Below are 13,058 nucleotides of genomic sequence, written 5' to 3' on the forward strand. Positions count from 1 at the left end.
GGGGGGGGACCGCGGCAGAGAGAGAGGGACACGGACGGAACAACGGAGCAATATAGTGGCGAACCGGGAGAGAGACAGCACGAGAGAGAGGGAGGGAAAGGGAGGGAATACGAGAGAGAGAGAGCGAGAGAGAGCGGCTGCAAGGCGACTTGGTTGACAGTGTTTGCCTCTGCCTCCCCAGCAGTGGGAGAGATGTTCGTAACATGCAGCGGAGAGCGGTGATCATCAACTGCGCGCCGCATCGCCGTGGACCGCCGTGCGCACTCGAAGACCGAGAAGCACCAAGGGGCGCAGCCCGCTCTGCCGAACCTGTCGTGCGCGAGGCGCCGTCGGAGCCGACGACCGATCATTGAAGAAACCGAAGGGGAAGAAGAAGGAGAAGTGGTGTGGGGGGGAAATGTCAGCCCGTCAGACCTCGATTGGAGGTTAATCGCCCTGGTGTTTGGAGCCACTCTGACGCACCGGCGCTGAATCAAGAGCGCATCTTTTTTGTTGTTGTTGTTGTTCTACGGAATCTCAGCCTTCTTTATCACATCCACACCGGACTATCAAGTGAGGATTTCGCATGAAAGGGACGAACCCCGAATTCCCTGGCCAACAGAATATGAGTCAGCGCGTGTCTGTGAGCTGAGGTGGAGTGTGTCTCTCCCGCTGCACGGCTGTCTCGGTCCGCCACAAACCTTCCTACGCCAGGATGCAGCTGCTCAGAGTTGCGTGGGCACTGACCGGAGCAGCGATCTGCTGCTTTCTCCTTCTCCTCATCCACTCCCGCCTGCTCAAAGAAGGTACTCACTCCGAACTCCAACCGAAATTGCATGTCACTTTTACACTGATCCAATGCGCCATCGCCTTCTAGTTTATATGAAGTTTTCCGCAACAGCAATTCCAATGCGGAGTGTGTCCGTGCGGCTCCGGTGCAATCGCAATAAAACGTCGGCTTTTTCTATTGGTCTCTGTCAAATAAAAATCAAATCCAAACAACACCGAACGCAGATTGATTTGCATGAGGCACATATGCTATCGGGATTTTCCTCACCGGCAATTTTCCTTATCAACAAGTCATCGGGCAGAGGATGATCGATTGATCAATTTTGATAAGTTGGAGAAATGAGTTCAAGCTGTGCAGGAGAAGAAGAAAAAAAACTATTACAAACACTGCTTGTATGGAATACTGATTTGCTGTAAACGTTTTCAATAGATGGCACTAGAGTCTAGCTTTAGGGCAACATTGAGGTCAAGCGCTTCTAATGTCGTTCCATGTACCTTCTATTGTGTTTTCTGTCCCGTTTATGTTGAAGTCGGCATAAATATCAATCATCATTCACACACACACACACACACACACACACACACACACACACACACACACACACACACACACACACACATCACAGCCAGGCTCGGGGCTTCACTGTCTGTCGCAATCGTGCCCATGCTGTATGTATGGATAACCACAGCCTGCGGACATGGCTGCATTGTGGCAAGTGGTTCCGCTGTTTTGGTGGGTGGGTGGGTGGGGGGGGGGGGGATTATTTGAGCTGCATTCACTGACATTCAGCTGAATGACTGACATGTGATTTATTGACTCTGACGATCACAACAAACCAAAATCCATCCTGATGCTTTGGTGTGCAACAAATCATGAATTCAACCAATCATTTTGCAGAGTAGATGTAGCATCATATACCTGCTGGGAGATCGTCACACTGCTCAAACTCCTTATGGAAGTCAAATGCTTTCACCCAGGGAACTGCTGTACTGTATGAACCTGGTAAAAAAAAAAAACCTGCACTTTAATATCCCCTTTGTACATGTATACCCGTGGGTGAATAGAGTGTGTTTGGCACTTAAGAACTGTCATGGGTTTTCTTTGTGCCGCGTTCCCAGAAGCATGGCTTGGAATGGCCTGCCATCCCCTCCGGCCCTGGGCAAATATTCAGGTCAAGCAGTGGCAAACACTCTCTCCTCACTGTGGTGAGTACTGCTGGGTAGGAGAATGTTCAGCCATACTGAAGGGGGGGGGGGGGGGAACCTTGTCTGTCAGCCAAAATGGGAGACAAGAGGGGAGTTCAGGATTTTCTGCTGGCACATGTCCTAAAGCCTTCCTTTGGAGTTTTAATTTACTCTGGCATGCTAGCCTTTTGCACAGAGGTCAAAAAGAGGATTGTGTGGCCAACTAACCAAAAAAAAAAAAGAAGTGCTGCTCATGGCTGTGTTAATGTGAGGGACTCTCATTAGATTCAGGCCATCAGCATTGTTGAGCTTGTTGACTGGCAAGGCAATATCTTTGACCTTGATTGCAGAGTTCTTGGTCCGTATCATGTTGTGCTTTTACGCTGAGCTGTTTTTTCCCCCCTAAGCCTGCATTTCCCCCCCGCTGTTCATATACTTGAGTCACAATAGCTGCTGGTCTTTCGGTGTGCGAGAAGATGCAATCAAAGTTCGTTATGGCTCATAAAGGTCCTTTTTTTTGGAAATCTACTAGAGAGAGATTGAGGGAGAGAGAGAGGCACAAAAGGGGGGGGGGGGGGTTTGAGAATATGCTCACTTCAGGCTACAAGAATGGCCAAGGTCAAAGCCAGCTGTGAGGGCTAATAATACGAACAGATAACATTCATTCAAAGACTGCATTAGCGACAATCTTTTGGGGATGAGAGTAATGAAAGGCATGCGCAAGGGGCCTTAAAGAGAACGGACCCCTTTAAATCCTCTCTTACACATTCCTTCATAAGAACACTGGGGTTATGCAACACAAAGCCTCTCCAATTGGAATCACATGTACAGAACAGAAGGGAGAGGAATGATGTATTTTTAGTCTCACCCTCTCATGCCACAGATTGATCGGCTGTATCTGTGTTTGCATGCCTGTGTGTTATTCTTGGTGGTGCAGATGTGTATGCAGGTGGTGTGTTACCCAAAGGTAGCCTGTAAACAGCGCCACATCCTTTTATTATTGTATTATACCAGTAAAAGTGGAAGTGCAAGCCAGCAACAGATGATGGGTGGCGATTTTGGCAAAGGGGGATGCTCCTGAAGAAACAATATATCACCCCCTCTGCCAGCCCGATAGATGGTAGATGCTCACCAAACGTTCTACTCTGCCCCTGATTGGCTCACCGTGATATACTTCTCGCGCTCATCATGCCTAAAACCTAACCACATTCGGTGGGTACATTCTAGCATCTACCCAGTTAGATAGCCGAACGCGCCAGCGGATGTATTTCTGGGAGTCGCACACCTCATTGTGTCAGCGCTCTTGGATAATGTGCCACGGGGAACTTGTGCAATGAGAAATGTGGATACGGAGAGGGTGGATTGGGAATGGAAAACATATTAAAACATTATGTATCGGGAATGTGGATGAATTTTGTGTCATGAATTTCTCAGACTGTCCACTTCAATAATTCAAGCAATGGAGCAAATCCCATTTTGCTCTTCATTGGCCGAGATATTTGTCACATGGCAATAGAGAGTCTTGACAGCTTCACGGAATCGTTTCTTGGTATGTGTGGAATTCTCTGCTGAATCCAGGGCAATCTTTTATTCGCACAGGATGAGGTAAAATAATGAAGTGTGTCCATTCCAAAAAAACAAGCTAACCATGAGTGACTCTTTGGCAAAGTTAGGACAAGCTGCTTCTTTCAAACGTCAGTATGTGAAAACCAGCATCAGGCAAGATTCAGAGATGTATTTCTTATGTAGTCAAAATATTAGAACCCTTTTCTCTCGATTATCTCCTTAAGTGCTGTAAATCATGAGGACATTTCAAGGCCCTCAGCTATAGAGCTATCAATTGAATCACTTTCAATGAATGATCTGTATCTGCTTCTTCACCGTGGGTTGAAGTAAGGCCAGTACCAATGGACATGTTGTGAGTAAAAAAAATTTGTTTCAGTAGCTTTCTGTTGGAAAATAAAGGCTTGAAAAGACACATTTTGATTTAAAGTGGATTTCAAATAAGCCTGCACTTTCAGACGTGGTATTATGAAGAGTCCCTGGTAAATCCTGCTACTGAACTACCTTTTTAACTGTACCCAATTTGCTAGTAGACACTATCGCTGTTTCACACTTCAAAGACAGGCACATTGCCTAAAACGTCTCTGTTGCAATGACGAGTCGAATTGGAGTACCGTTGCATATTTTCTTTTTATTCATTCTTAAAGGCTTGTGTCTGCACAGCCCGGTGGCCTCGTAACGTCCTCTGCCCCCCTGAACAGACCACCAGTCTGCCTGACGACTGCAGTGATTGTTCCACAGGTAGAACCGCATGCGGTGAGCCATAATGGGCCAAAGTGACAGAGATATGTGTGTTCATACACTGCGCCTGACATCAGGCGACCAAAAATCAGTTTCCTTTACCACAGACAGAAGGGTGGTCCGTGGGGGCGATCGTCTTTGAGAAGAAAAGATATGGATTAGAATAGAATCCTGTGGCGTGTGAGCTCTGCTCGGGGCAGCCGCAGGCAGATTTGGGTCAAGCAGCGGCAAACGCTTGGTGTCGTGCACGTACGTGGCCCGCGGAGAAAGGGAAGCCCCGTCACCTCTTTAGACAGAGTTTAGAAAGGAAGGCATGTCGTGTGTCTGCACTCCCTAGTAGCTGCTGTCTGTCATAGCGTCAGTGAGTTTTCCCGGAAAAACTGATATTCCTATTGTCCTTAGGTTGTGTAATTTCACAGAATGTTGTCAGATGGCTCTGTCCGGTGCAGCTCCTCAAGATGAGACCCCAATACCTCCCAGTGACCAGTCGTCTCTTCAAGCCTCCCTGTAGGACTGGGACGAGTTCCACAACTGCAAATTCATATAGTATGAGTTGCCAAACAGTCGATTGGTTATGTAAGATACGACCCAACTGTTGTTTAAACTAACAGTTGATATTGTTGTCCTCTTCATGCTGCACTGTGTTGTTTTCCTGTCTTTTTTTTTTTCTTACTGCAGAGATTTCGTTCCAACTATTCAATTCCATTGTGCCATCTGTGGAGGTTTCATTTTTCTGGCAGAATATTAATTGTGTCTGAAGCAGAATGCTGCGTACACATTGCGCACAGTTGTTAAAAGAATTTAGCCCCGAAGAACAGCTTTAGGCTCAAGTGACATAAAGATAATACGCATGTATTTAATGCCGCAGTAATGCTCCTTCAGCATACAGAAGCGATGTCACAATCACCGTGTTTCACGTGGCAAATCCTCAGCGATGTCGAATCCCTCGCAGCGATGGTACACACAGGTAAGCAGAGCGCTCCTCCGCGTGGTCATCGGCTGTAAACCGATTTGAATTGAGCACAATGGTATCTTTAATGGTCAGTATCAGCTGTTATCCATAAGGGCACTGCCCATTAGGGTAATGCACATTAATCAATTGCTAAATTGATTCATTACTTAAAGGGTTTGTCAATGAATTCACTTCGATGAATCAACCACGGTTGCAGCAGAAACCTGTGGTGTTTTTTTTCCAACCACACTCCAAACGACCCCCTCGGCTGAAAAGTGCCCCTGGACGCAGGCACGATTCATCTGTGTGTGTGTGTGTGTGTGTGAGTGAAATCTCCAATATTTACTCATTGCACTGTTTTCACAGTTCCTATTGATTGTGGGACAGTAAAAAGTGTACACTATTGCACCCAGTTTTCCTAAAGTCCTATTGATTGCGCTTTGGCAGTGCTGTGGGATAATAAAAAAAAAAGGCAGTAGTTGGAGTTTAATGGAAAGCTGGCTGTGAGGATCCTGTCTCCAGGTTCCAGTTTTCACTGGGGCGGGTGTCATTGGCCTTTTGGAAATAGTGATGTCAGAAAGACATCGACCTAACATACTTCATTCCTGCCCTCCCACCCATGAAGTGCCGTCTAAAACTCCCCGAGGCCCTACCAATCCACGCTTGAAGACGCAGAATTGAGCTACTCTGTAAAACCTTGAATCAGCAAGGACACTCGATGCTTCGCCTTTACATCCTCGGGCGCATTAACGTAATACAGATGCTGCTGATAAAATGTGTAACACGTGCGGTAAATGGTGGCACCAGACCAGCGAGCTGGCACAGATTGCTAGATCCTCCTGGATGAGGAAATGCGTTAAGAATTGAGTGATTTTAATAACTGCGGCTGTATCTTCAATTAAAGCCTTATGCATTAGCCAGGGAATGTGTTTTGGTCACTGCGATAGAGCTCTGGTCTATTAATTAGTCATGTACACATACATATACACAAGATTGGATGGAGGAGGAGGAATGTTTTGGCAGACGACACACACTGAGGAGTCGGACAAGAGAGGAGGGCCAGTAGTTTGAGATGTTCGAGACTTGCGAGACCATTTGTCTATCGCCTTGTCAGCTAGTGGGAGAAAGATCCTCTCAGATCAGCATTTTCCTCCTCTGGGCGGATTCCTCTGGGCCTATTCTTGCAACATTGGCAACATGTCCATCATGACCATCTCTCAACGAGATCGGCCCACGATGATCTAGCTTCATAGTGTATTCATCAAGCTCACAGAGTACTGATTTAAGGGATCTGAGCCTCTGTGCATTTTATTCATAAACTCACTCACCGTACTATTGATTCTGTGGCCCACTAGGGTGCTTGAGTGATACATCCACACATTCCCGAGGAAATGATGGGTGAGAAGTGTGCTTACCCTTCGGACGTTTCAATTTGTGATTTCCTGCTCTTGTCAAAGGTATAGGGAGAGGTCATCCCCACCGTTCGATCAATCGCTGTGTGTGTCAGTTCATCTGGCTGATCAATACCTACTTAAGAAGTTTGATCTTCTTTGTGCGTGAGCTCACAGTCATTTGAACGGATTTAGATGCAGGGACGTTTCTGCCTTGACAAAAGCTCGGCCCTGGGCATTGTGACGCAAATGTGGTACCTGCGATAACAGGCTTTGGTCATGCTTTATGGATCCGGTGCTTTCGGAGCATTTTTTTTCCATTTCCATCCGACAGAAATGTAGGTTTAATCTTACATTAGGTTGGCTATAGTGCATTAGCTTCTTGTGTCAAAGAGGCTGAATATTACCGATGCTATGCCTCTCCACCGAAACAAATTGCATGTTACTCTTTAGAAAACTAATGGAGGCTTTATCGATTCGAACAAGGCCAGCCACTTGCTTTGTTTCGGCTGTCAGATTGTGTCTAAAGCAATTTCATAAAGATCATTATTTTCTTTCTCAGGATGTCTTGCAGCGAAACAAGATCCCTCTTTGCTCGTCCCCGGCTTTTTGTACCGCTTTCAGCGGCAGCTCTTATGGCCCAATTGAAAATGAATTAGAATAGAATGACACATAATGAAAATCACTAGAAAACATTGGCACGTCACATCCCCTTAGCTCGTTGCACCCTTGAATAGATTGCTTGTGGGGTTCCAATTCCTAATCTCGTCCCGACGCAGTGAGAGAAAATGGGTTTAGCTCACTGTAAAAGACAAGCCATAACATTACGGGTCATAACGAGCGGTGCCACCCGTTTATCTTCTAATGCCATTACAGCGTGCAGAGGTGGAGAGGTGCTGACATGGATGTTAGTCATGCAACAAAGCGAGATAACCGGACGCGTTTGCTGCACTTATGGTGATCATCGTTGACAATAATTGACGTGGCTGGCGAGCATCACAGTGTCGGATTGTAATCCGACAGGTTGCTTGAATAACATTATTCAAATGATTGCATGTTTTATCTCGTCTACTCATTGGAACCTCCTCCTCCCCCTTTTGGTTTGTTATGAAGTTGTGAGGTATAGTTTGACAAGCAGAATCTGTGGCGCATGGAATTTAAAACACGGAACCTTTAATAGCCATTTTATTCCAGTTACATCATTGCTACATATCGTCTTATGCTTATGTTTACAGCTCTGTCGATACAACAGCGGGAGGGAGGGAGGGGGGCGGGGGGGGAACAGCCGGCGATTCTGCTTCATCATAATCATTACGGTCCATTCCACATGGGGGAGAGGAACTTCATTATTGTACCTGCAGGGACTGTTAGAAGCAAACTCATGAATACAGAAAGCTTTCTTCTGTAGGTGTTTCTTTACAATGCTGCCGCTAGGGGATTTTTAAAGCCACATTCGTCACTTAAAAGTAGCACAACTGTATAGAAACGGTGTACACAATAATTGACAAGTTATGCCAGATTCACTGCGACGGGTGCTAAGCAAGCTGTCTGTTTGAGGTTGAATAGAGTTACATATATTGGGGCATGTGGGTCACTGCATTTTCAAACCAGGTGTTTCATCATCTGCGAAGTAATGCAGTGAAGTGAGACTGTTTCTACATCTTGCATTGACTCTGCCGCACATTGTTTCCCGTTCATAACATTGACTTGGCGAGTCTTTTCTGCCCTTTCAGTGTGTTCCATATTTTAGAGGTTATTATCACCAAGAAATTCACAGTAAAAGGCATGAATCAGATGTACCCTTCGATAGTATTTCACCACGCAGTGTGAAACACACACAAAAAAGAAAGAATCACATTTTAATAATGATATGTATTCAGCAAATGAAATATGCCAGGCTTGCACATTTGCCTTGCTGAACAGACAATAAATTATACCTTCTGCACTGCCACATAAGCCCAAGGATAAGTTAACATGCGGAGCTGTTGCGACGTATACAAATACGTATGCGAAGACAACACACTCAAATATACACCGGAGCTTGACGGACTGTACGCACTGTCTGGTGTTTGCTTTTGTACATTGCAAAGCAAATTCCTGTAGCTCCTAGTTTGATTTGTCAAACAGATTACACGAGTGTGTGTAGGGGTGTGTGTGAAGTGTCAACATACATTCCGATCACACACTCTTGTTCATGAGAGTTAATAAATGCTGCGAACATGTGTAGATGTGCAGACGCAGGCACAGATACAAATGGATATACGGCCACAAAGGGTCACTGGTACACACACACACACACACACAGAGTGCGGTAGGTTCTTATGGGACTCTGGATTGGATGAAATGTTGCTGCAGAGGACACACACAGTCCACATCGGAGCACATGCCACAAAAATAACACACACACACACACACCGATGGTTTCACTGACGCAACCCTGTCAAAGATGGAGATGTGAGTGAATGGAAAAAGCATCTTCCACATGTCAGCGGCTTGATAACCTGACATGTAACAAGACCCACATCCACAACATGTTTTCATCGTCTTTCATTTGGTTGCCACACATTGACAGATACAGTACATTCCAGTTGTCCTCTGAGGACTTGACATAATTGCTTGGTCACACACACACACACACATATAATGCATATCAGGCAGAAGTAAAACCATGCAATGACATCTCACCCTTAATAGTGTCTGATAGGTAAACAGAGCACAGCCACCCACCTGCCTTTTGGCCCAGGTGGAACCACTTGAGCAAATTGCCTCCTTAATTGATGGACTTGAACTGGTTGCAGTGTGCTAGTTTGTGTGTGTGTGTGTGTGTGTGTGTGTGTGTGTGTGTGTGTGTGTGTGTGTGTGTGTGTGTGTGTGTGTGTGTTTACGCCGAGGCTTCTGCCGGTGCCTGTGGCTAGGGGAGCAGTAATAGTGGAAAGAGAAATCTGTCAGCTGGTAATGAAATAATTGGCACAAACGGTTACACATGCGGGCTCCCATGCGCGCGCACACACACACACACACACACACACACACAAGCACACAATTGCACTCTCTAATGCGGGTAAAATACACACACATGCATGGGCGCAGACCTTTCATATGTTTGCGCTCTCTTGTGTGCACCCCACACACACGCAGCTCCCACCATGAGTACAGATAACAGTGTGCTGAAGGCGCTTGATGCACCATTTGCTCTGGTTGTAGCTGCAAATGAACTAACCCAGTGGCTGAGTATGGACAGACTGTGATGAGACTAGGGAAAGGAGGAACAGAAACTGATCTATCTATTTAAATATATATATATATATATATATATATATATATATGTATGCTGACATGTAGAACAAGTAGCATATGCTTTTATACATAGTGGAAGGAGTAAAGAGGGCATGAGAGTAGAATGCTGACGGAGGAAGAGGCGAGAGAGAGCTAAACAGACAGAACGAGAGTCACAGGTTGTTGCCGATGGGTTGCTTCCTGAAATAAATTCTTTTTTTTGGGGGGAAGGGTTACCATGGCAACGCAGGTAACGTCAGACTGGGATCGCTTGTGCTAGTAACCTGCACCAGTGCTGAGAAAGAGAAGAGAGCATCCAAATAACATGTGTTCAGTTTCCATCCATGTAAGATTATGTTCAACTACACGTTTTTGGGATTATCCAGCGCTGTTCTTCATGAGAGGGATGAAGCACTGAGATTATCAGGAGCAGCAGTTTACAAAAATAAACAGTCCATGTGAACAATACTGCAATATAAGGAAACTCTTTTACAAATAAAAGTCCTGCGTTGAAAATGTCACTTGAGTAAAAGTACTGTTTCGCTATTATATATCATGATGCTTTAATGTATACTTTTATTTTACTGTTGTAGTTGATTAAGGTGGAGCTAATTTCTATTGTATAATGCATACTGTTACTGTTGCGTTTTAGGTAGTTTAACCTAAAATAGTGCATCGTATGTTTTGTCTATAAAAATGCATCGGTAAAGTAGCTGTACAAATACAATATTTCTCTCTGATGTGATGTCGTCATAGCACAACGTAGCATGAAATGCAATCTTTTAAATAAACTACAAGTGTCTCAGATGTGTACTCCGGAACAGTACTTGAGTCAGTGTACTTAGTTACATTCCACCACTGCAAAAACAAAGGAGTGTGCAGAGAAGTTTGATTGTTATTAATGTGTAGCTTTAATCACTTTGTGAATGCCTGTTTTTTGAATTGTCTGCAGATAACAACCCCTTAGAAATCCACAGAATTGAGGAGATCAAACAAAACAAAATATTTTATCTTTTTACAAACTTTTCTGTCAAATTTCAAAATAAAATATAAAATGTATATCAATATATAAGAAAATATAAAAGCAAAGAACAAAACTGTATTGTCTTGTATATATATTGTACATGTCAAACAATATATCCATTGTTCCTCAATCAGGGCTGTTGAATGTCCAGAGCTCCCATTAGGCGAAACGTCTTGCCTTTCTGGGGTCAAAGGTGCAACAGTTAATGATGCATTGGTCCTGGTGCCTGTCTGCTTTTCCATCAGTCGCTGCCTCATTATTTACCTAATCAGGAAAAAGTCAAGCCAAGTAACATGTAAATGTTCGATTTTTAGAATGCACTTGTGACATTGTGCGTCTTTAAAGTTGTCTTTTTTTTTATTAGTTTCGTCATTAATCTCTGGCAGTTTTGTCGTGATGCAGCAGTTTGAGTTTGGTGCCGGTCGCATTTTACTCAACGTCCTCAAAATAGCTCCATAATGGTGCTGCGCAAGTACATGTGTCTTGTAGTGTAGCCCTCTGGAACTGAGAGGAGATAGAGGAGAGGACACAGCGAGAGAGTGGTGTGTGTGTGTGTGGGTGTGTGTAATAAGTATGGTGGATGCAGATGTGTGGAAACTGCGCCAGTGAAAGCCTCCGTAGGGGGCTTTATACGGTTGTGTAATGTCTGTGGAGTTGTGTCTGTGTGCAGGCAGGTGTTCCTCCACGCTTCCTTGCATATATGTGTGCCTATATGCAGTTGTGTGTCATTACAGACTCCAGTAAATGTGAGCACTTCTAGTGTGTGTGTGTGTGTGTGTGTGTGTGTGTGTGTGTGTGTGTGTGTGTGTGTGTGTGTGTGTGTGTGTGTGTGTGTGTGTGTGTGTGTGTGTGTGTGTGTGTGTTGCGGGGGCTTAGAAGCCTGCAACACAGCCAGTCAATAATTAGCACAGACAGCAGGGGGAGGACGATGAGAGAAAACAAGAGGGGAAACAAGTAAGAAAAATAAAAAATAACAAGAGCAGCAAGTGTAGCTGAGCCCCCCCCCCCCCTCCTCCCTCCCCCCACCCCACACCAAATCCAGATAAGGATGTTTCCACTTTTATTCTGCTAACAGGGCTCTGCATCGGCTCTGACAGAGCCTGAATACCAATTACACTGCCCTGGCACCTCCTCCACTGGAGATAGAGACAGAAATAGGGGTTGTGGGAGCAAGACAGAGCGACTGTGGGGGGGGGGGGGGGGGGGGGGACAGAGTGAGAGATGGATTCAAGGAAAGAGGACGGAGTGAATTCTATAAACTATATAGAATAACGACAAGTGGGAGCAGGCGGGGAGGGGAGGGAAAGAGAAAACTGCATGAAAGGGACTTCATGTTTGGTGGGTGAGTAGAAAGGAAGAAACCTGGCGCTTAACTCTGTCAACACTCCATCTGTCCACAACCTTTCATTCTCTAAAGTGAGCATAACAAGGTCCCCCCTCGCCCAGGACCATTTTCTTTTACGTTTTTTCTTTCTTTTGCATCTTAAGGCGACGGCTGACCAGTGGTAATACGTCACCATAATAATAGCGGAGGCCTGATGATAGCTCTGGTGTTGAAGCCAATGAATAATTTATCATTCACGCCGCGCCGCAGTGAGTGCATAGTCTCCTTTAAAGCACATCGACTGTCTGTGCTCCAGCTCTAGCTCCTGGCTTTATTACGCACTCGAGCACAGACACATTTGAATGCAGGCACACACACACGTGTTAAAAGGAGAACTTCCTCTACTTGACATGTTTGCGTCTTCTTTTTCCTGCTTCCCCATTTGCTTCTCTCTTGTTCATGCGAAATGTTGTCGCTGTAGCGAGCAGCGCTGTTTCCTCTGTCGGCACCACACAGTGTGTGTTGCAAAAAAAGCTGATTGAGGGGATGAGAATTCAGGTTGTGACGAACTGTTAAAAAGAAGGAAAAGAAAATGGACGTGGATATGCTCAAGTCCTCCGAGACGAGCCGCAATGAAGGAGGCTGTGCACTCTTTAACTCGCAAAGCACAAACATTGTGTCACTATACTTGCTGTGATAAACGATGCCTTCCTGTATCCCTCTATCCTCTCCTGCTTCAGTCTCTCAATGGCAGCAGCAGTATTTCTTTTTTCTTTCTTTTATTTTTTCCAGGAGTCAATTTACCTTTGTGACTGGCACAAAGACTTTGTTAGC

General features: G+C 45.2%; 1 protein-coding gene across 1 annotated transcript in view; it reads left to right on the forward strand.

The window, feature by feature from the left end:
- Window positions 1-694: 694 nt before the first annotated feature.
- tafa5a (TAFA chemokine like family member 5a) overlaps window positions 695-13,058 on the forward strand; it is a gene marked incomplete at its 5' end in the record, with an annotated part of 91,705 nt that continues 79,341 nt past the window's right edge. The window contains one exon of the mRNA XM_079294111.1: window positions 695-785. Coding sequence (XP_079150237.1) covers window positions 695-785 — 91 coding nt within the window. The remainder of the gene's footprint in view (window positions 786-13,058) is intronic.

This window comes from Melanostigma gelatinosum, assembly GCF_949748355.1.
Source record: "Melanostigma gelatinosum genome assembly, chromosome: 22".
NCBI classification, from domain to species: domain Eukaryota; kingdom Metazoa; phylum Chordata; class Actinopteri; order Perciformes; family Zoarcidae; genus Melanostigma; species Melanostigma gelatinosum.